The 22,822-nt window shown below is 41.8% G+C and overlaps 1 protein-coding gene across 1 annotated transcript; it reads left to right on the top strand.

Moving 5' to 3' along the window:
* The first annotated feature begins 5 nt into the window (after nucleotides 1–5).
* LOC120989500 (gastrula zinc finger protein XlCGF17.1-like) lies at nucleotides 6–13,822 on the top strand. The gene is made up of 3 exons (XM_040417641.1): nucleotides 6–54; nucleotides 12,481–13,518; nucleotides 13,803–13,822. The coding sequence occupies exons 2-3, from the start codon at nucleotides 12,513–12,515 to the stop codon at nucleotides 13,820–13,822; spliced, it is 1,026 nt and encodes a 341-aa protein (XP_040273575.1). The 5' UTR covers nucleotides 6–54; nucleotides 12,481–12,512.
* Nucleotides 13,823–22,822: the final 9,000 nt, after the last annotated feature.

Raw genomic sequence — 22,822 nt, 5'->3', positions numbered from 1 at the left:
ATTCCCCGTGTAAGAGTGAGGTGGAGGAGGACGCTCCAGGAGATGTCACCACAGGTAAGGAATCATGAATGGAGAAAGTGACTTCAGATTCTGTCCTGGTGCCTTCAGGGCATTAATATCGAAATCCCAGAAAACTCCTTTAAGACGCCCTCATCAGGTGAAATAAACATAGAGGGCGGACACAATATGGCAGATATATACAAACAGAAGGGGAAGAGAACGCCCACAGTGGGGTCAAAGTGCAACGCAATAAGTTTATTAAAAAACACACTCAAAGTGAGACCAAACAGTTAAAAGACCCCAGAATATCACATCCGGCCATAACAGGGCTCGGGGATGGCCGGTATCTCGAGGCCGCGATTGTCTGTTGACCCGTCAGTCTCATGCGCCTCCACATGTTGTAAACTGTTTTATCAAAGGTTAAAAAGACACAAATCTAAAAAATTCATATCTCCCCTTTCCCATATAAAAAATAAACATAAACACACCCTAAAAGGCGTCGCCGCCGCCGCGTCTGAAAATGTCCAAAATAATAAAATATAAAAGTGTTTTTCCTGCACAGTGAAAGCTGTAAACGAAGAGAAACGTCTGACTCTGTTGTTTATCACGTTGCTTCTCCCAAAAACTGAATAAAAAGTGACCAAAAAGTTGTGTGTCCCCCAAAATAAAGTAAAGCTCCCCCCGCAGAAGATTCGGTCTCCCGCCGCTCTGTAGACGAGACCATAAGAAAGTTCTGGCGGTCAGAAGGCGATGCGAAGTAGTGACACATGATAAACGTGACATCGCCGCTCTCGTACTGACCGCAGAATAACCTCCTAACGTCATAGCGAATACCATAAGAACAAAAAGCAGAAGACAATGGAGCAAATGCATATATTTCATGTCCATGTCACTGGGGGACACAGGGCAGACCATGGGGCACAGCGGCTGCCACTAGGAGCCCCTCCGCCCACCAGCTCTACCTATCTGCTTTCCAAGGTTTGCAGAGATGTTTCTCCATTCTCTGCGGCCCGGGTGATGGCTCCCTAGGACATCCGCTTATTACTCCTTTTTGTGAGGCTCTGGTGGCCGGCTGCTCTCTTTCCACAGTACACGCAGCATCAGGGCCACTGGAGGAGGAGCAGGACCATGAAGGACAGAAGCTTCCTGCCACTGGAGCCTCGCAGAGGCCGGGGCCTCCTTCCTGACACTGATTCTTTCCCCCACTGCCTGACTCCACCTCTTCTCCTCCTTCCTCCACACCTCACTTCTAGACATCAGTGATCTTTCTTGACGGCCTCCATCTTACAGGGACTCTGCAGCTACTCTTCTATGTTCTTGGGGCGACACCACTATAGACCGGATAGGATTGCTCAAGCTATCCTCAACTCTTCCTGCAGGTATAGCAAGTTAACCTCTTCTTTGCCTTGTCAGAAGTCAGGGAAGAAGCCCGTCTGTATCTGATGCATCCTCTAGAGAACAGGTCCTCTCAGATGAGGTTTCTGATGCAGAGCATGTTCTAGATGATAAGCAGTCATCCAAAATCTCCTCTATGATTGACAGCCTGATTTTGGCAGTTGTTGATACCCTCTTGGAATCCTATTCCGCCCAAGAAGGGTTTTTATTTTGGCGCTCAAGGTGCTCTCCAAAGGTTTTTCCGAACCACTCATATTTGATTCCTTTCTGTCTAAAGAGTAGAACTCCCCTTATGGATGCTTTGCTAAAACGTCTGGACCTCTTATACCCATTTCCCGAGGATCTCGTTATAAAGTGGTCCTCACCTCCCATCATAGACTCTCCAGTTTTGCCACCTGACTAGACATATCGCTCTACCCATGGCGGCTGCAACTACATTCTCTGACCTAAGAGACAGAAAGCTGGAGTCCTTTTCTAAGTCTTCCTTTGAAGCCATTGGGGCAGCTTTCCACCCCGTCTTTGCTTCTACTTGGGCAGCAAGGACACCGCAGAATGGGCTTCCAGTCTCCTCAGTGGTATCCTCATAGGCAAATCTCCAATGGAACCTGGAGATGTTACCCTACAGATTTTCTGTGGAAGCAGCCAGATTAATGGCTCGCTTTTCACTACTAATCTACATGGCCTACTCGCCATGTACAGGATTCTGTGGCTTTCCTATTTGCAATGGCGATCACCCGATTCTGGATCTCAAGTGCAATACCCCAGTGGGGCACAGAAAAAAGGGTTAATTATTGCTGAAATCGTTAATTTTCAGTTAGCAAGTTAAAGGCTGTGTATGGTTAAAAACATTAATTTTCCATGTATTATGTCACCTCAGTGGCAATATTGTGGCAAGTACCTGGTTGAACTGCATTCCCTGGATTTTATGTGGCTGTCATGGCCCATGAACAGGTAGGAACAAGAGTTAGGGACCACTCATGAGACAGCCTTGACGCGGTGAGTGGCTTACTATGCTTTGGCCAAAATATAAACCAATGTCTCGTCCAGCATGGAGGGCAGAGTGCTGGATGTAGTGTGCGATCACATTTGCATTTTCCGTTTGTATAAGTACCTGGTTGAAGTCTGTTTACTAGCTAGGTTATCAGGGTGATAGACCAGGGTCTGCCTCCAGTTACTGATTTGGACAGTTTAGTGTGAGCAAAGTTGCAGGAAAATGAGTATGTCTCTGCAGACAAGGCCTTAAGTTCCAGGAAACTGCTACCTCTGAGAGTTCAACTGTCCAAACAATGGTTTCTTCATCTGAGTACTCCTGAAAAGAAGAGAAAAGCCATCTTTACAGGACATTTCCTTGTGTCTTTCTTAGTGGGTGACCTTCCTGGTGCCCGTCACGTCTTTCCATAGGGTTTCTGAGTTGGCGGTCTTGTCTAGTCGCTCACACATCTTAGTCCTTCATCAAGACAAGGTCGTCCTCTGGCCAGTTCCCTCCATTTTACTACAGGTCACGAGGTTTTATCTCAGCAAATATCTCCTCCTGCCTTCTTTCTGCCCTTCCCCCATCTGATCCTATGAGCCGAATCTCTCTTTCTCAGACAGCTTCCTTTGTCATTTCTGAGGGTCCCAGGAAGGGTCTTTCAGCCTCAAAATCCACTACCTTCTTCTGAAATTGTTTGTCTATAGTTGAGGCGTACCACTCTAAAGGGACCATGGCTCACTCTAGCCATTCTGTAGAAGTCTCATAGTCTGTGTGTCACCAAGCGCCCGGTCTTCAGGTGTGTAATAACACTACCTGATCTTCTCTATATTGTGTGCTCATATCAATGGTCCACTAGTTGCACTCCTATTTACATGCTATTCATTCCACACTGGAGACTGTTTTGGGACCTCGCATGGTCCTTTCCAAAAACAGAACAATTACTCAAATACCGACTTCAGACTTAAAGCAAGCCCTTGTGGATTTTGGGGCCTCCCATTTTTTTCATAAGATTTTAAGGTACAATCTCTTTATTTGCAGAGGCTTTAAGGTGCTAAAACATAAGAAACACCCCAAAAATTTTGGAAAGTAAACCTCTGAAGGAGTTAATGTAGGAATGCAGTGAGCGTTTTGCCACCACAAGTTTATCATAGAATTTTTAAGCACTGAGGCATCAAAATAATAATTGTCATGTTAACGATAATATGTTGTTTTAGCACAACATTTTAAAATTTTACAAGCATTAACAGGTAAAAAAGGACCCCCAAAATTGTTACAGCATTTGATCTGAGTGCGGTAACACCCATGTGTGGTTGTAATGTGCTGTTCTGGCACACAGCAGAGCTCAGCAGGGAAGGAGCACCACTTAGCTTTTGAAATACAGATTTTACTGGAGTGACCATGTCAAACCTGAAATGCCCCTGAAACCCCAAGACATAACTCCGTTTTTAAAACTACACCCCGCCCCCAAAGAAGTCATCTAGGGGTCTAGTGATGGTTTGACCCCATTAGACCACAAAAATTAAAATTTGAATTTTTTCTAAGAGTAAGTTGCTTTAGCGTCAAATGTTTCCTTTTCACAAAGGTTAAAAGGAGAAAAAGCACCATGTAATTTAGTTCAAAGTTTCTCCACCCAAATGTGGTCATAAACTGCTGTTTGGGGACACTGCACTGCTCAGAAGTGAAGGGGTGCCAGTTGGCTGAGCTGTGTGGGGGTGTTTTTTTTTGCGTGAGTTGGGCAGAAATTGCAGTTGTCTGTGTTTTTTATTTTTTATGGGTTTCACTGTGAGGTATAAGTGAAATTATAATTATATTCTGCAGGTTGATAAAATTATTTTGATTCTGAATTTATACAGTTTTTTTTTTTATTTTTTATGATTTACTACTTGTGCATTATACAATCAGTTTTTAATAAATAACCTGCATATGCTTGTGTCAGGAATATAAATTATTATTTACTGTCAGCCCTGATTATCAATGGATTCACCTTTTGGCTTGTACACAGTCAGTGTACATGCAAAATATGTTCCCACCCCCCAGCCATCTGATTGTCAGCTAGCAAGGGAGAAAGCCCCAGGGGTCCAGGCTTAAAGGAGGCCCCAGGTGTGGATAATGTCACACTTCAACCAGCCAGTTTGGAGGCAACCAAATCTGCAGGAAAACCCCTCAGCTCTTGCCCAGGATCAATGCTACCTCCCAGATATTTTGGCCCCTACATTTCATAAGGAATTATGAATTGCCCGGCCATCGCAGGCGCAAACCAGATACATATTTGTGTCCCGGTGGCCATGAGGAACGTGCCCACGTTCTTGGTTTGAGGGTGGGATGCCAGGGAAGGAAGATATACATATCTCCCCTCAGAAACAAACTAACAGAACCATGTTTTGACTCTAGTTGTAGCCGGAAGCCAGGCGGATCCGTTGGTCCCAGAACCATCTCCCTGTGACCCTCTGGTCTGGAGCTATGAACCCTAAAGGGTTTTGTGGGTCATTTGCTGCCAGCCCAGAAGAGGGGGAGTGGACCCCTCCCAAAGGCTGGGAGGGGAGGGGCCGGCTACAGGTTAAAAGGCTTGTGCCAGCAAGCGGGCATGTCTTTCTCTGAAGAAGGGTCTCATTGTGTTTAGAGGGACCCAGGAACTAGCTGAGATCACTGCCCTTCATGTGACTACAGCAAAGAACACACCACAACCGAAAGGAACTCTCATCTTACCCGGTAACTGACTTTTACTCTGCTTAAGGCCGAGTTCACACGAACGTCACGTTTTTGGTAACCCGTGACCATACCGTGTCTCGTGAGCTCGACGTAGGCGACGTCGAGCGGGCACGAGGTGTGGTATTTGTCACAGCTTACATCCATAACATTTTATTTTTCCACTGAGGCAGCTGTGTGGGGGCTTGCTTTTATATTTTTTGCCGGATAGGCTGAAGTTTTTATGAACAGATTTTTTTATTTTTATTATGGGGTTCACCATGTGGTACATATAATAACTTTATTGTGCAGTTGATTCAATTAAGGAGATAAAACTATGTATATTTATATCATGTTTTACTGCTTTTGCATCATAAAATCACTTTTTTACATCACCATATCTAGGGCCCATAATTGTTTTTTTATTTTTCTGTCAAGTCAGCACTTAGCATGGATACATATCTGAAGGTTGCATAATATTCAAGAACATGTACAAATAGTAAAACATGGGAATACAGTAAAAAAAAAAGGGGGGGAGGGGAGAGGAAGATATTATTAGTAGTAGAGTGTCTTCCTTCCACAGAGATATATTTCCATTATTTAACCTCTTCAGGACACAGGGCGTACCTGTACGCCCTGTGTATTTCTGATCACCGTCGCGCAGCGGGCGGTGATCGGAAGCCGATGCCTGCTCAAATCATTGAGCAGGCACTTCGGCTAAATGCCCGGGGGGTTCCCGTGACCCCCCCATGTCGGCGATCGCCGCAAACCGCAGGTCAATTCAGACCTGCGGTTTGCGGCTTTACCTGCGGTTGCGGCGGCGATCAGGCGGTGCCATCGGGTCCCTATGCGGCTGTAGGGGGGACCCGATGGCATGGAAGGCAGCGCGATGTCTAAGGAAGGCATCGCGCTGCCTTCCGGTGACGAGCCTGTGAGATCCAGCCCCCTGGATCTCACAGGCCGGAAGCTGTATGAGTAATACACACAGTATTACTCATACAGCCAATGCATTCCAATACAGAAGTATTGGAATGCATTGTAAAAGGGATTAGACTCCCAAAAGTTCAAGTCCCAAAGTGGGAAAAAAAATTAAGTGAAAAAAAAGTTGAAAAAATAAAGTTTTCCCCCCAAAAAATTTTAAGTTTCAAGTAAAATATACAAAAACGTCATTTTCCCCAAATAAAGTTAAAAAAAATTGGTAAAAAATAGGGAAAAAATAAAAAGTATACATATTAGGTATCGCCGCGTCCGTATCAACCGCCTCTATAAAAATATCACATGACCTAACCTCTCAGATGAACACTGTAAAAAATAAAAAATAAAAACGGTGCTAAATAAACCATTTTTTTGTCACCTTACATCACAAAAAGTACAACAGCAAGCGATCAAAAAGGCGTTTGCCCACCAAAATAGCACCAGTCTAACCGTCACCTCATCCCGGAAAAAATGAGCCCCTACCTGAGACAATCGCCCAAAAAAAAAAAAAAAACTATGGCTCAGAATATGGAGACACTAAAACATCATTTTTTTTGTTTCAAAAATGATATTATTGTGTAAAACTTACATAAATAAAAAAAAAAGTATACATATAAGGTATCGCCGCGTCCGTATCCGACCGGCTCTATAAAAATATCACATGACCTAACCCCTCAGATAAACACCGTAAAAAATAAAAAATAAAAACTGTGCTAAATAAACCATTTTTTGGCACCTTACATCACAAAAAGTGTATTAGTGAGCGATCAAAAAGTCATATGCACCCCAAAATAGTGCCTATCAAACTGTCATCTCATCCTGCAAAAAATGGATTTCCATATTTTAATCGTGTTTTTTGTTATTGGACTATGAATATCAGCTTTTAATATTTTTCCCCTCCAGCAATAACAGGGTCCTCAAGGGAATTTGTGATTGAGTGTGTTCTGTTTGAATGTCCAATCGGTCTTTATGTGGTCGTAGTCATTCCATACACCTCAAACCTTGGATAGCCCTGTAATAAATTTGGAAATCTGGGATTCCCATCCCTCCCTGTCTCGTTGGTTGAATGAGATATGAGTGTTTGAGTCTGGGGTTGGAGAGAATGGAGTGTAATTGTGTGAAGAAGATGTGTGCTAGGGGTATAGGAAGGGTTTGTAAGTAATACAATATCTTTGGGGGCGACTTTTGTTTTAATCAGTGAACGCCTGCCAAACCATGATGTGCAGGGGAAGGTCCCATGAGTCTAGTAGTTTTTTTAATATTTTTTGGTACTTCCCGGCAATTTACATCGTAAAGTTTTGAGGGGTCTGAGGTAATATGTATACCCAGGAATATCATTGAATCTATAGACCATTGATATGGGGTTATGAGTTTCGGGCTTTTTTGTTTCTGGAGACTCAATGTCACATTCAATACCTGTGATTTAGACGGATTGATTAAAAAGTTGGAAAGAACTTGAATATTGATTGGATCGCTGGAAAGGTGCTCTCGGGTTTAGTAATGATCACTAATAGGTCATCTGCAAAGGCTGCTAATTAATGGTGCACTCCAGAGACTTCCATTCCTCGTCATCTTGTCTGATAGCATGAAATAAGCATTCTACTGTCAGGACAAAGAGCCGGGGGGAGAGGGGGCATCCCTGTAGAGTTCCATTTTTTTTATGTTAAAAGAAGGTGAAAAAGTACCGTTTATTATGACTGTGGCGGAAGGATTTACGTACATTGCCATAATAGTGGAAATAAACTTATCCGGGATCCCAAACCTGTGTAGCGCTTTTTGCAGAAAGACCCAGTCTATACGATCAAACGCCTTTTAGGCGTCTGTGCCCAGCAACACTAAAGGCACAGAACGCCGAGAGGCCTGGTTGATGATATGTAATATACGCGTGGTGTTCATTCTACCCTCTCTTCCCCAAATAAAGCCCACTTGTTCACTGTTTATTAAGATGTTTGAATCTCAATGCTATCATTTTGGTGAGCATTTTTAAATTCAAAAGTGAAATGGGTCTGTAACTGGCACAGACCGTAGCGTCCTTCCCTTCTTTGGGTATAATAGTAATGTGTGCATAAACATCTGGTTAGGCAAGCTGTCTCCCTCCAACACCTTGTTGCATAGGTCCAAGAATCGGAAATTAATGTAGATCGAAAAGTACGGTAGTAGATCATGGGTAGGCCGTCTGGGCCTGGGCTCTTGTGTAAGGGGGAGGATTTCAGCACCAAATCAATTTCTTGCAGTGTGAAAGGTTGAAGTAAAGACTTTGCCTGCTCCCTGGAGAGAGAAAGGGCAGATCCAAAGTGGAGAGCCACGTGTCTATCAATTGAACTCTGTCTATGCCAGCGGTTTGAGGGGTGGATTGTCTTATATTGTAAAGGTTCTCATAAACTTCTTTAAAGCGAATAGCTATCTCTTCCGTAGTCGGGAGAAGTGAGGAGGATGCAGTTTTAATCCTATGTATATAGGCCCTGGATTTCCTCTTTTTAATCTGGGATAACATGAATTTGGAAGCTTTGTTCCCGTGTGCGTAGTATTTAAATTTTGCCGAAAGATAAAGTTTAGTTGTTAGTGTGTTTAAGATATTTTTAAGGGTGGATCTTAAATGATTCAGTTGTTTCAGTGTCGCGTCTGAAAGGTGTTTTTTATGGGTAGATTCTAGTGTCTGGATTTGTTTATAAAGGTCTGCTACTTTTTGTTCTCTTTCCTTTTTAATATATGTCCCTAGTGAAATCAAATGACCTCTGATTACAGCCTTGTGGGCCTCCCATACCTATCCGGGGGCTACTCCTGATGTAGAATTGGTTTTGAAATAGTCATCCAATACATCTGACAGTTTATGCACGTGTTCTGGATTATCTAGAAGTGTCTCATTCAATCTCCAATTACTCATGGGCTTTGGGAATTGCTTAGGTGCGAAGTCTATAAACATTGGAGCATGGTTTGAGAGCAGGAGGCTATCAATGTTGGCCCCTTTGCAAGACGTCAATAAATGGTATGGCAGGAAGAGGTAGTCCAATCGTTGATAAGATCGGTGAGCTACTGAATAGAACGTAAAGTCTTTGCTTGTGGGGTGTAGGTTCCTCCACACATCTGCTAGACTTAAGGACTCTTGAGAACTCGATTTAGGGCAGAGCGGGAAATAGTGGAGGCCTCAGTTGATGAATCCAATATCCACCCAATATCCTCACTTCCTCAGCAAAGTCTTGTAATTTACGTAGGGTTTCACATATGCAGATTTGTTGTGAAGTGTTTGGGATGTAAATGTTCCCAAAAGTATATGTCTGAATTCCCAGAGTTCCTTTTATGAAGATATATCTGCCTCCGGGATCTATAAAGGTAGAACGCACCTCCAGCGGGAAGTTTTTATGCAGAGCGATAGATACCCCTCTAGATGCATTTGAAGATGATGTACTGTGGAACCATTGATTGTTTTGCATGTGGTTCATACGCGGTACATGACCCTCTTTTGAAGTGGGTTTCTTGTAGCAATGTTACATACACTTTTTGTTTGCGCAGTTGCTGACATATTTGGCTCCTTTTGGAAGGTGCGTTTAACCCTCTCATATTAAATAAACCAATCTTTACCGTAGCCATGGAGGACCGGGATGAACACCAGTTGTTAGATAGTCTTTTCTAAGTCGGATAACAGGAAAAATAGGGAAGGAAAAATAAGCATAAAAGTTACCATACAGTATAACATTTGAGTAATCTTATTAACTATATTGTTCTCATAAAAGACAGGCAACATTGTGCTAGTTCTTTGGGGAAAGAGCTAGATATCTATAGATATCTAAAGTGGGGGTTAAGTTTGAACTGTAACAAGGCTTACAAGTGGAAGCAAGCATATAGACCGTAGATGGGGTAAATATCGTAAGATATTAGGGCCAAGTTCTCCATTAACAGTGTAAACATATTGGAATGTGTCTATAAAATGGTTATAGGTATATATATAACATTATTGTTGGCCCTATGGGCTATTGATCTGGAATTTAGTGGCCTACAGTAATCTCCAGTAAACCACTTAGTGAGGGAGAGAAGGAGAGAGAGGAAAACCTCTCTCAAGCATCTCATTAGCTCTGTTCCCATACAGTGAGCTTGCTTAGATAAGGATAGACCTCAACTTAACAGAAAAGATGGACTATATCCTGGATAATGAACTTGTGAAAAACTAATCTTAACAGTCACTCTGGTTCTGTGTGCAGTCTTCTCGGGGTCATCTTCATCGCCTTCCTCTTCTGGAGCTGCAGTTTGGATGTGGTGGTGGTCCATTTAGGGATCACAGGTATGGCTGGAAGATCTGTGAGGGTCTTCACAATAGTCCAGTCTGATATATCCAGTGGTGCAATCTCGAAGACGTTATAGACTTGTGTTAAGTCAGCAGGAAATCTTATCACTATCCTGTGGCCGGGAGCGTTGATTAGCAATCCGAATGGATGGAGCCATCGATAGTTGAGTTCCTTTTGTCTGAGCACTTCTAAAAGGGGTTTCATTTCCCTGTTTTTGCAGGGTTATAGGCGACAGGTCCTGGAACAAGGAGATGGCAAAACAGGAAAGTGGGTGTTTGTCATGCTCTGTGTGCAGCATGCTGTATCGTCCGGCGCCATCTTGGATCCGGGTCTCGCTGCTGAAGTTCCTCGCCTGAGAAATTTCTCCATGTCTCCCTGGCCAGAATGAGATCTCTGTATTCCAGGGGTGTCTCTGGATCTTTCTCTGTTAGTTTTCCCCATCTTGCGAGGATTAACGTAGCTTATAAGGCTCGCTTCCACCAAGCCTCTTGCAGAGCTCACGCCAGCATGTGCGTCGTGCTCCGCAATCAGACTCCGCCCCCCCCAACATGATCTTTTAATAGCTTCCGGTTATTCATTTCGTTACCAATTATAAATAAGTGGATCAGGCCTAAAGCCTTTATTTTTACTTGAAATTTTTATTTAGTTTTTTCACTTTTTTTAGGTTCTACTCGAGGACTGTTACAACAGTTGGACCGCTGGCACAATACACTGCAGTGTTTTCTATTGCAGTGTATTGTGCCAGTGTATCTGGCAATAGCAACGATCAGGACTCTGTGATCGTGTTGCGGGGGGCCTGTTGGGGTAGAGAGGTAGCCCCCTCTATCCATAAACCACTCAGATGCAGCTGTCGTTACTGATTAGCATCAATCTTGGCTGTTGTAGTAGGGTGTTAGATGCATGTTACAGGTGACACCCACTGCTGATAGCGGCGGCTGAGTTCCTGAGCAGGCGCTATTGTTATACCACAGATATACAACACGGTGCAGGAATGTACTACTTGCCATGATGTACATTTACAACATGGTGTGGGAAGTGGTTAAAGATGTTTGGTTGTGGTGTTTTTGTCTTCCTTTCGGTGGACTCGAGACTTCAGATCCATGATTATCAGGAAGCTCCTATGTCACATGTGATTATTGTACAGACACAGACGTCTTAGTGATGATTCTCTACACTCACAAGACATTTCATTAACTTCACCTTCTTAATTCTTGATAGGACCCTCCTTCCCCTTTAGAACATCCTGAATTCTTAGAGTAATGGACCCAACAAGGTGCTGGAAACCTTTATTCCAGATTCTGATTGATGACCTCACTCTGTCTATTCCACTACATCCTACAGATGTCTATAAACCTGAGATCTGGTGACTGTGCGGCCATTAGGCCTTACAGATTACATTGTCATGTTCCGGGAATTTAGCCTGAGACGTGCGCTTCATCTCATGGTGCATTATCTCGTTAAATGTAGCCGCTGGCCTTGATCAGACTGTTCATAACAATATTAAAGAGGATCTGTCCCTAGATTTCACTATACAAACTGCACATATTATTAAATAGATTACTTAGACCTGAAGAGGCCGGTGTACTTACTTTTTACATTCCATGTCAGAAAGTTAATAATAAAGGCTAGACAGTGGGAGTGGGCATGATGAATCTTGTACTTCTGAGCTATACTCAGTCTCTGCCCAACTATGTCTTAACTGGAAAGCACCTTTCAATGTACCTCCTCCCCTGCTGCTACAGATGCAGCGCATGGAATTAGAGGCTGTAATTCCACACGGAAAATGCTGCTTTCTCATTACAAAGCCATTACTTTATAATGAATGTGAGGAATGTGGTGATGGATTCTTTTATGTGAAATAGTTGGCATAGTACAGGACTGGTTCTCAGACATGGTGAGGCTTTTACAATATTTGCTTGATTTACGGTATGTAATAAAAGGCATGGCTGGATGTAAATCAGAATCCTAGAATTCATCAGAAAATTATAGAAAGTTTTTTAAGGCTGAAATCACATGCAGTTTTTTTAGCCAAAGCCAGAAGTGGATTCAGAATGAATGGCTTATATCTCGGCTTCCTGATGGATCCTCTTTCAGCCTCATAGGTATGTCATATGTTTCTATTCTTTATGGTTTGAAATAAAAAACACATATTCAAATTTTTTATCTTCACAGAAAATTCCAGCAAGAATTCTGAGGGAAAGTTCATGTTGTCGTTAAATTATAAAGCTGAAGATGAAGACATCATGCAGCGCTCTGCAAGGGAAAACCTCATTACCGTTAATGTATATCCAGGACTTTACAGTGCAGATCTATCATATAATCCCCTTAATCATGAGGAACCTTCTCCTGACCAATCGCACAATATAACCACACATACAAATCTGAAAGGAAGTGAAAGATTTCATTGTGGTAAAGAGTTCACAAAAAGCTCAGGTTTTCCTACACAAAGAAGAATTCACGCAGGAGAGAAAGCATATCAATGTTCAGCATGTGGGAAATGTTTTACATATAAATCATATCTTGTTACACATGAGAGAATTCACACAGGAGAGAAGCCGTATTCATGTTCAGAATGTGGGAAATGTTTTACAGTTAAATCAAATCTTGTTACACATCAGAAATTTCACACAGGAGAGAAACGGTATTCATGTTCAGAATGTGGGAAATGCTTTACACAAAAATCAGAACTTGTTACACATGCGAGACGACACACAGGAGAGAAGCCGTATTCATGTTCAGAATGTGGGAAATGTTTTACACAGAAATCAGCTCTTATTACACATGAGAGAAGTCACACAGGAGAGAAACCATATTCATGTTTAGAATGTGGGAAATGTTTTACATATAAATCAAATCTTGATACACATGAGAGAAGTCACACAGGAGAGAAACCGTATTCGTGTTCAGAATGTGGGAAATGTTTTACATATAAATCACATCTTGATACACATAAGAGAGGTCACACAAGTGAGAAGCCTTATTCATGTTCAGAATGTGGAAAATGTTTCACAGTCAAATCAAGTCTTGTTACACATGAGAGAATTCACACAGGAGAGAAACCGTATTCATGTTCAGAATGTGGAAAATGTTTTACACAGAAATCTAATCTTGTTACACATGAGAGACGACACACAAAAGAAAAGCCATATTCATGTTCAGAATGTGGGAAATGTTTCACAGTTAAATCAGCTCTTATTACACATGAGAGAAGTCACTCGGGAGAGAAGCCGTATTCCTGTTTAGAATGTGGGAAATGTTTTACAGAGAAATCATATCTTGTTACTCATGAGAGACGACACACAGGAGAAAAGCCATATTCATGTTCAGAATGTGGGAAATGCTTTTCAGATAAATCTAATCTTGTTAGGCATGAGAGATGTCACAGAGCAGAGAAGCCATATTCATGTTGAGAATGTGGGAAAAGTTTTATACAAAAATTTGATCTTAGTAGAAATCAGATAATTCATATGTGAAACCATTTTCACATATTTTAGCAAATTGCGTTATTCATTGACCTTAAAGGGTCAATAAGAAGGTTTATTTTGGGGTGTAACTATCCCAGATCTCCTAGATAACCAAATTATATTTCCTTGAGGGTCACTGTGACCAGGTCCATGGAGGAAAAGTATTGGGGATATAGGGAAGAGAAGAAGAGCCTTGTTTACTTCCAGAGCAGTGAAGATGAATTGTCCTCATGAACCTTGCTTCTTATCTCTGTATTCACACCTCCACCCACACTGTGGGAGAATCCAGAGTGACATGGGGAGAAGTAACGACACTCCATGTAATTGTTTTATAATGTATGTGGACATATTAATACAGTACTTGATCATGATTCAAATAGTCTTTAAAAGGAACTTGTGAACATGGTGTCGAGCTGCAGACAGCTTGTTATAGAGCAGGAGGAGCTGAGCTGATTGATCTAAAATTTTATGGGAAAAGATTGAGTATAACCTGTATTTTATACATTTAACTTCCTGCTCATTCTGAACTTTGATGTCAAGGAGGCAGTCCTATCAGTGATTGACAGCCTTCCCTCCATGACTATACATACAGAGATAGCTGTCAGTCACTGATAAGACCTCCTTCTTGATGTCAAAGTTCAGAATGAGCAGGAATTTAAATGTATGAAATACAAGTTTTACTGAATCTTTTCCCGTAAAACTAAATATCAATCTGCTCAGCTTCTCCCGCTGTATTACATGGCGTCTGCAGCTCAAACACTGTGTTCAATGTGACAGGTTCCCTTTAAAGGGGTTGTTCACCCCTGTGGTCTTTTCAGGCAGAACCCCCAGTGAGGCTTGACCTACATAAGGGATCCTATTTGCCTGATCCTCACCAATGGGTCTTGGCTTCTTTGTTCCCCACTCCACCGCATCTCTGGTCTCCACTTGTAAACTTCCGGTTTGACATGGGTCACATGGCCGCAGCAAAGTGTCACTTATATGTCACATGACCCAGTGACATGAGGCATGGGTGACACATCACCGCTGTGGCCAGTCATGTTCACACGGAGAGACCCATGATCTGTGAAGGAGCCGGAACCCATCGGCAGGGATCAGGTAAGTAGATCAGACCTCTGCAAGTCTGACAACGGTGGGGATTCTGCTAGAAAGTCCACCAGGGGTGAACAACCTCCTTAAAGATAAAAAAAAAGTCTTGTATATGTGCCACGACAGCATCACCATTGTTCACTTTATCTATGTCTTATATATGTTTGTCTTGATGGACCAAACCACTAGGGTCGGCTCTATAAGTATTATACCCAGAGCATGAAATAAAAGACACTTCACTTTAACGTTATTTCTGTATGTGCCGTGGTTTCAGAGATTTTTGTTTTGGCTCATACAGGTGAAACTCGAAAAATTACAATATCGCGCAAAGTTCATTTATTTCAGTAATGCAGCTTTAAAGGTGAAACTAATATATGAGACTCATTACATGCATGCGAGATATTTCAAGCCTTTATTTGTTATAATTTGGACGATTATGGCTTACAGCTTATGAAACCCCAAAGTCACAATCTCAGGTACCCTTTGCTCAGGGGGTATGTATTAATTAGCTGACTAGAGTGTGGCATTTTGAGCCTAGAATAGTCAACCTTTTCACAATATTCTAATTGTAATTTGCATTACTGAAATAAATGAACTTTTGCACGATATTCAAATTTTTCCAGTTTCACCTGTATTATACTTTCTACTAGTGCTGTGACATCCATTGGTCCTACAAATATACAGCCTTTAGATTTAGGTCCAAAATACTAATTAACCACTGCTCTGCTGAGCGCTAACTAAACATAAGCTTCTCAGACTATATAAGTGACGTATTACCAACCACTCAAACAAATCACATTAATGTGTATTACGTCACACCAAGAGCAAATGCCCACTTTAAGGCTAGCAATCTCAGTAACAGTCTCTCCAGACAGGTTCTGTCTCCTCAGATGGCTTTCTTCCTTTAGTGCACACCTTAACCCCTTAGTGACCACCCATACGGCGGTCACTAAGGGACCTTAGGCTGGGCTGCCGCTTTTATAGGTCAGCCCAGTCTAAGCGCTGCAGGGGTCCCCCGGGGAGCAGGGACTCAGCTCTCACATGAGAGCCGCGATACTGCTCTAACAGCTCGGACCGGGAGGATTGCCAATCCGGGCTGTTTAACACATTACATGCCGCAGGCAATGGCGTCCACCGCATGTAAAGGGCTGACAGAGGGAGCGGACTCCCTCTTTCTCCCATCGGCACCCCGCAAATGAGATCGTGGGGTGCCGATGTGTGTGAAGGCTGCCTGGGGTCTGATGTAGGCCCCATACCAGCCTTGAGTAATTTCCAGCAGGATGTGCCTCTCTGGCACAGCCTGCTGGTCAATGTCAGAAAAGCATTGCAATTAACCCCTTCACTAAGGGTCCTTAGGCTGGGCTGCCGCTTTTTTATGGCGGCCCAATCTAAGCGCTGCACTGGTCCCCCGGGGAGCAGGAACCCGGCTCTCACATGACCCTGCTCTAACAGCCCGGACTGGCAGGAGTGCCGATCCAGGCTGTTTAACACCTCACATGCTGCGGGCAATGGCGCCTGCTGCATGTAAAGTGCTGACAGAGGGAGCGGTCTCCCATCAACACCCCGCAAATGCAATCGCGGGGTGCCAATGTTTGTGAAGGCTGCCTGGGGTCTGATGTAGGCCCCAGACCAGCCTTGAGTAATTTCCAGCAGGCTGCGCCTCATTTGCGCAGCCTGCTGGTCAGTGTCAGAATAGCATTGCAATTAAAATGCAATGCACTAAGGCCCAAAACAAGCTGGTCACTGAGAGGGTAATAGCCCAGTAATGAGCTGGACTGTGTTACAGAGAAACTGTACTGGCCAGGAAGGGAATGATTAGACTCCATCACCAACCCACCCATTATTCCAAAAATCCAGGCCACCATCTTTGATAGTGATACTCGTTCCTCTCCCTGGATGAGATATATACTTCCTGGTAAACAGTATACATATGAGAGGAATCTTCCTGTCATTAACACCCCCTATGTACATTACTGGTAAACCTATCTAGATGCTGGAACTGGGTGATATATTGGTGGCCTGGATCGCTTGTGGTGCCCACATCTTTTACTCGTGAATAAGGCCTCTTGCACCGACCTGTGTGAACTCCGCATCACGGATGCAGACCCATTCACTTTAATGGGTCCGCAATCACGGAGATGTGGAACGGAAGCACAGATCGGAAACCCATGGAAACACTACGGAGTGCTTCCATAGTGTTTCTGCCCGTGCCTCCGCACTGCAAAAAAAATTAAACTTGTTCTATTTTTTTTTGGTGTGGACGGATCACGGACCCATTCAAGTTTAATAGGTCTCGATCCATCCCGGCCGCTGCACAGACATTGCCTGTGCATTGGGGACCGCAAATTAGGGTCCCCAATGCACTGAACAGATGCACAACGTTCATGTGCAAGAGGCCTAAGACTAACATGAATCCAGTGACCAAGTGAGGCACATATATACAGTCATGTGAAAAAATTAGGACACCCTTTGAAAGCATGTGGTTTTTTGTAACATTTTTAATAAATGGTTATTTCATCTCCGTTTCAACAATACAGAGAGATTAAAGTAATCCGACTAAACAAAGAAAACTGAAGAAAAGTCTTTTCAAGATCTTCTGTAAATGTCATTCTACAAAAATGCCTATTCTAACTGAGGAAAAAGATAGGACACCCTTGCCCCTAATAGCGAGTGTTACCTCCTTTGGCTGAAATAACTGCAGTGAGACGGTTCTTGTAGCCATCTACCAGTCTTCGACATCGGTCTGAGGAAATTTTACCCCACTCCTCAATGCAGAACTTTTTCAGCTGTGAGATGTTTGAGGGGTTTCTTGCACGTACAGCCCTTTTCAAGTCACCCCACAGCATCTCAATGGGATTCAAATCTGGACTTTGACTTGGCCATTCCAGGACTCTCCATTTCTTCTTTTTCAGCCAATCTTTGGTTGATTTACTAGTATGTTTTGGGTCATTGTCATGTTGCATGGCCCAGTTCCGCTTCAGCTTTAATTTTCTAACTGATGGTCTCACATGTTCTTCAAGCACCTTCTGATACACAGTAGAATTCATCGTGGATTCTATGATGGTGAGCTGACCAGGTCCTGCTGCAGCAAAGCAGCCCCAAACCATGACACTTCCACCTCCATGCTTCACAGTTGGTATGTGGTTCTTTTCTTGGAATGCTGTGTTTGGTTTACGCCAAACATGTCCTCTGCTGTTGTGTCCAAATAATTCAATTTTGGACTCATCTGTCCAAAGAACATTATTCCAGAAGTCCTGGTCTTTGTCAACTTTATCTCTGGCAAATGTCAGTCTGGCCTCGATGTTTCTCTTGGAAAGCAAAGGTTTCCTCCTTGCACACCTCCCATGCAAGTTAAACTTGTACAGTCTCTTTCTGATTGTAGAGGCATGTACTTCTACATCAACAGTAGCCAGAGCCTGCTGTAGTTCTCGAGATGACACTTTAGGGTTTTTGGAGACCTCTTTTAGCATCTTGCGGTCTGCTCTTGGGGTGAACTTGCTGGGGCGACCAGTCCTGGGCATGTTGGCAGTTGTTTTGAAAGCCCTCCACTTGTAGACTATCTTCCGGACAGTGGAATGGCTGATTTCAAAATCTTTTGAGATCTTTTTAAATCCCTTCCCAGACTCATAGGCTGCTACAATCTTTTTTCTGAAGTCCTCTGACAGCTCTTTTGCTCTCACCATGGTGCTCACTCTCACTTCAACAGTCAGGAGCACACCAAACTAAATGTCTGAGGTTTAAATAGGGCAAGCCTCATTCAACATGCAGAGTAACGATCTACTAATTATGTGCACCTGGTGTGATATACCTGTGTGAGATCTGAGCCAATTTAAGAGGGAATACATGTGAGGGTGTCCTATCTTTTTCCTCAGTTAGAATAGGCATTTTTGTAGAATGACATTTACAGAAGATCTTGAAAAGACTTTTCTTCAGTTTTCTTTGTTTAGTTGGATTACTTTAATCTCTCTGTATTGTTGAAACGGAGATGAAATAACCATTTATTAAATATGTTACAAAAAACCACATGCTTTCAAAGGGTGTCCTAATTTTTTCACATGACTGTATGTTTCCTATTCATCCTTCCTCAATACCTTCACAGCATAAATGGAGTTGTTACTGAATTACAGTGGAAAGATGAGTAATGGCGCAGTGATGCCAAATTTCCTTCTAAGTGCCTGGAAATGGTCGAGGCATAGACAGGGGTGTGTAATGAAGGTGGACAACAAAAGTGTGGGAGCTGCTCATGCATGGCGGGTCAAACAATCCTCTCTACAGATGGTCTGTCTGGACCATCTAGATCCTGTTTGCTATGTGTGCTCTGCTCCCAACACCTTCTAACAGGTCAGAACAGCCTAGATTTACATCATAGAGGCATGTCAATTATCTCTCACTAAGTGGTACACTACCTAATAGCAGCCTCTGAGAAAATCCCAGCAAGAATTCTGAAGGAAAGTTCATGTTGTCGGTAAATTATAAAGCTGAAGATAAAGATATCATGCAGCGCTCTGCAGGGAAAAACCTCATTCCCGTTGTATATCCAGGACTTTACAGTGCAGGTCTATCATATAATCCCCTTAATCATGAGGAACCTTCTCCTGACCAATCACACAATATTACCACACATACAAATCAGAAAGGGAGTGAAAGATTTCAATGTGGTAAAGAGTTCACAAAAAGCTCACGTTTTCCTACACAAAGAAGAATTCACGCAGGAGAAAAAGCATATCAATGTTCAGTATGTGGGAAATGTTTTACATATATATCATATCTTGTTACACATGAGAGAATTCACACAGGAGAGAAGCCGTATTCATGTTCAGAATGTGGGAAATGTTTTACAGTTAAATCAAATCTTGTTACAAATCAGAAATTTCACACAGAAGAGAAACGGTATTCATGTTCAGAATGTGGAAAATGCTTTACACAAATATAAAAACTTGTTACACATGAGAGAAGTCACACAGGAGAAAAACCATATTCATATTTAGAATGTGGGAAATGTTTTACATATAAATCAAATCTTGATACACATAAGAGAGGTCACACAAGTGAGAAGCCTTATTCATGTTCAGAATGTGGAAAATGTTTCACAGTCAAATCAGCTCTTGTTACACATGAGAGAAGTCACTCAGGAGAGAAGCCATATTCATGTTTAGAATGTGGGAAATGTTTTACAGAGAAATCATATCTTGTTAGGCATGACAAAAGTCACAGAGCAGAGAAGCCATATTCATGTTGAGAATGTGGGAAAAGTTTTATACAAAAATTAGATCTTAGTAGAAAAATGATAATTCATATATGAAACCTTTTTCACATATTTTAGCATATCAGGTTATTCATTAACCTTATAAGGTCAATAAGAAGGTTTGTTTTTGGGTGTAGCTATGCCAGATCAAATAGATAACCAAATTATATTTCCTTGAGGTCACTGTGACCAGATCCATGGAGGAAAAGTATTGGGGATATAGGGAAGAGAAGAAGAGCCTTGTTTACTTCCAGAGCAGTGAAGATGAATTGTCCTCATGAACCTTGCTTCTTATCACTGTATTCACACCTCCACCCACACTGCGTGAGAATCCAGGGTGACATGAAGAGAAGTAACGACGCTCCATATAATTGTTTTATAATGTATGTGGACATATTAATACAGTACTTGATCATGATTCAAATAGTCTTTAAAAGGAACTTGTGAACATGGTGTTGAGCTGCAGACAGCTTGTTATAGAGCAGGAGGAACTGAGCTGATTGATATAAAATTTTATGGGGAAAAAATGAGTGTAACTTGTATTTTATACATTTAACTTCCTGCTCATTCTGAACTTTAATGTCAAGAAGGCAGTCCTATTAGTGATTGACAGCCTTCCTTCCATGACTATACATACAGAGATAGCTGTCAGTCACTGATAGGGCCTCCTTCTTGACGTCAATAGTAGCCTCTGAGAGTGTTTTTATAGTCAGCGGGGGGAGCACTCTTACGCCCTCTTATGGTAAGACCCAGTGTCTAATCAGGCCAGAATATCTGCCTGAGACATAACTGCAAGCTGAGTTTTGCAGCAATATGACATTTTTGTCTGGGTGTTTTTTTGTTTGTTTTTTGGTAATGGGTCTATTAGACACCTGCTGTTTGTTAGACTGATGCTGCTCACCATCCCAGCTTATTTTGCTGTTTATAAAAAGTCCTTTTCCATGTCAGTGTTACCGAGTGTTTTACCATTTAGTATGTACGCGTGATTTGCATTATTCTTCCCCATGTGCATAACCTTATATTTGTCTGTGTTAAACATCTGCCACTTCTCTGCCCAAGACTCCAATCTATCCAGATCCCTCTGTAGCAGTATACTGTCCTCTGTAGTGTATATACAGTATACTGTCCTCTTCAGTGTTAATTACTTAACACAGTTTAGTGTCATCTGCAAAAAATTTTATTTTACTGTGCAAGCCTTCTACAAGATCATTAATAAATATATTGAAGAGAATAGGACCCAATACTGACCCCTGAGGTACTTTACTAGTGCCAGTAACCCAATCTGAGTGTGTACCATTAATAACCCCCCTCTGTTTTCTATCCCTCAGCCAGTTACTTACCCACATACAGACGTTTTCTCCCAGTCCGAGCGTTCTCATTTTATATAGCAACCTTTTATGTGGTACAGTTTCAAATGCTTTGGAGAAGTCCAGATATACGACATCCATTGATTCGCCGCTGTCAAGTATAGAACTTAGAAACTGATTAAATTAGTTTGACATGACCGATCCCTCATGAAGCCATGCTGATATGGCGTTATTTGCTTATTTTCATTGAGATCCTCCAAGATAGCATCTCTTAGAAAACCTTCAAACAGTTTACCCACAACAGATGTTAAACTTACCGGCCTCTAGTTTCCAGGCTCTGTTTTGGACTCTTTTTGAATATTGGCACCACATTTGCTATGCGCCAATCCTGTGGAACACTCCCTATCAGTATAGAGTCTGTAAATATCAGAAATAAGGGTCTGGCTATGACATTACTTAATTCCCTTAATATACAGGGGTATATGCCATCTGGTCCTGGCGATTTGTCTATTTTAATCTTTTTAAGTCGCTGTTGTACTTCTTCCTGGGTCAGACAGGGCACTTTTAATGTGTAATTTACTTTTACATTCTGCATTTCATCTGACAGTTTATTTTCCTCAGTGAATACAGTGGAGAAAAAAATATTTAATAGCTTTGCTTTCTCCTCATCGCTCTCATTTTAGGGTTAGTTTTGCTCTCTTTGGCAATTACTCTTTCGGTCTCTAGTTTGGCTGCGTTTATTTGTTTTTTACATATTCTATTTTTATCCTTATAGTTTTTCAGTGCTTCCTGGCTCCACTCCTGTTTTAGTGATTTAAATGCTTTCTATTTGTCATGTATTTCTTCATAGGTTCATTATTTATAGGTTCATACATGAGCTTCAAAATCATCACAAAAAATAAAAATAAAATGTAAAAAAATATATAAAAAATATATAAAAGTTTATATCACCCCCCTTTTCCGTATAATTAAAAAATAAATACCTAAATAACAATAAATATGAACATCATGGGTCTCATCGCGACTAAAAATGCCCATACTATTAAAATATAAAAAAAAATCCAATACGGCAGATGGCGTAAAAAAAAATTTTTTTTCATTGCTTCTCTTATCCAATTTTTTTTATTAAATGTGATCAAAAAGTCATGCACACTCCAAAATGGTATTAATAAAAACTACAGATTGTTCTGCAAAAAATGAGCCCATAAACAGCTCAGTAGATATAAGTATAAAAAAGTTATGGGGGTCAGAATATGGTGTTGTAAAAAAAAAAAAGGTTTTTTATCAATGTTTAAATATATTTTTACACAATTTAGACATAAAAAACCTATACATGTGGGATATCATTGTAATCGTACTGACCCAGAGAATAAAGGGCATTGGTCAATTTTGCCATAAATGAAACTCCG

The sequence above is a fragment of the Bufo bufo genome, chromosome 2, assembly GCF_905171765.1.
Source record: "Bufo bufo chromosome 2, aBufBuf1.1, whole genome shotgun sequence".
NCBI classification, from domain to species: Eukaryota; Metazoa; Chordata; class Amphibia; order Anura; family Bufonidae; genus Bufo; species Bufo bufo.
Note: the sequence above shows the minus strand (reverse complement) of the source record. Positions and strands in the feature narration are given on the sequence as shown.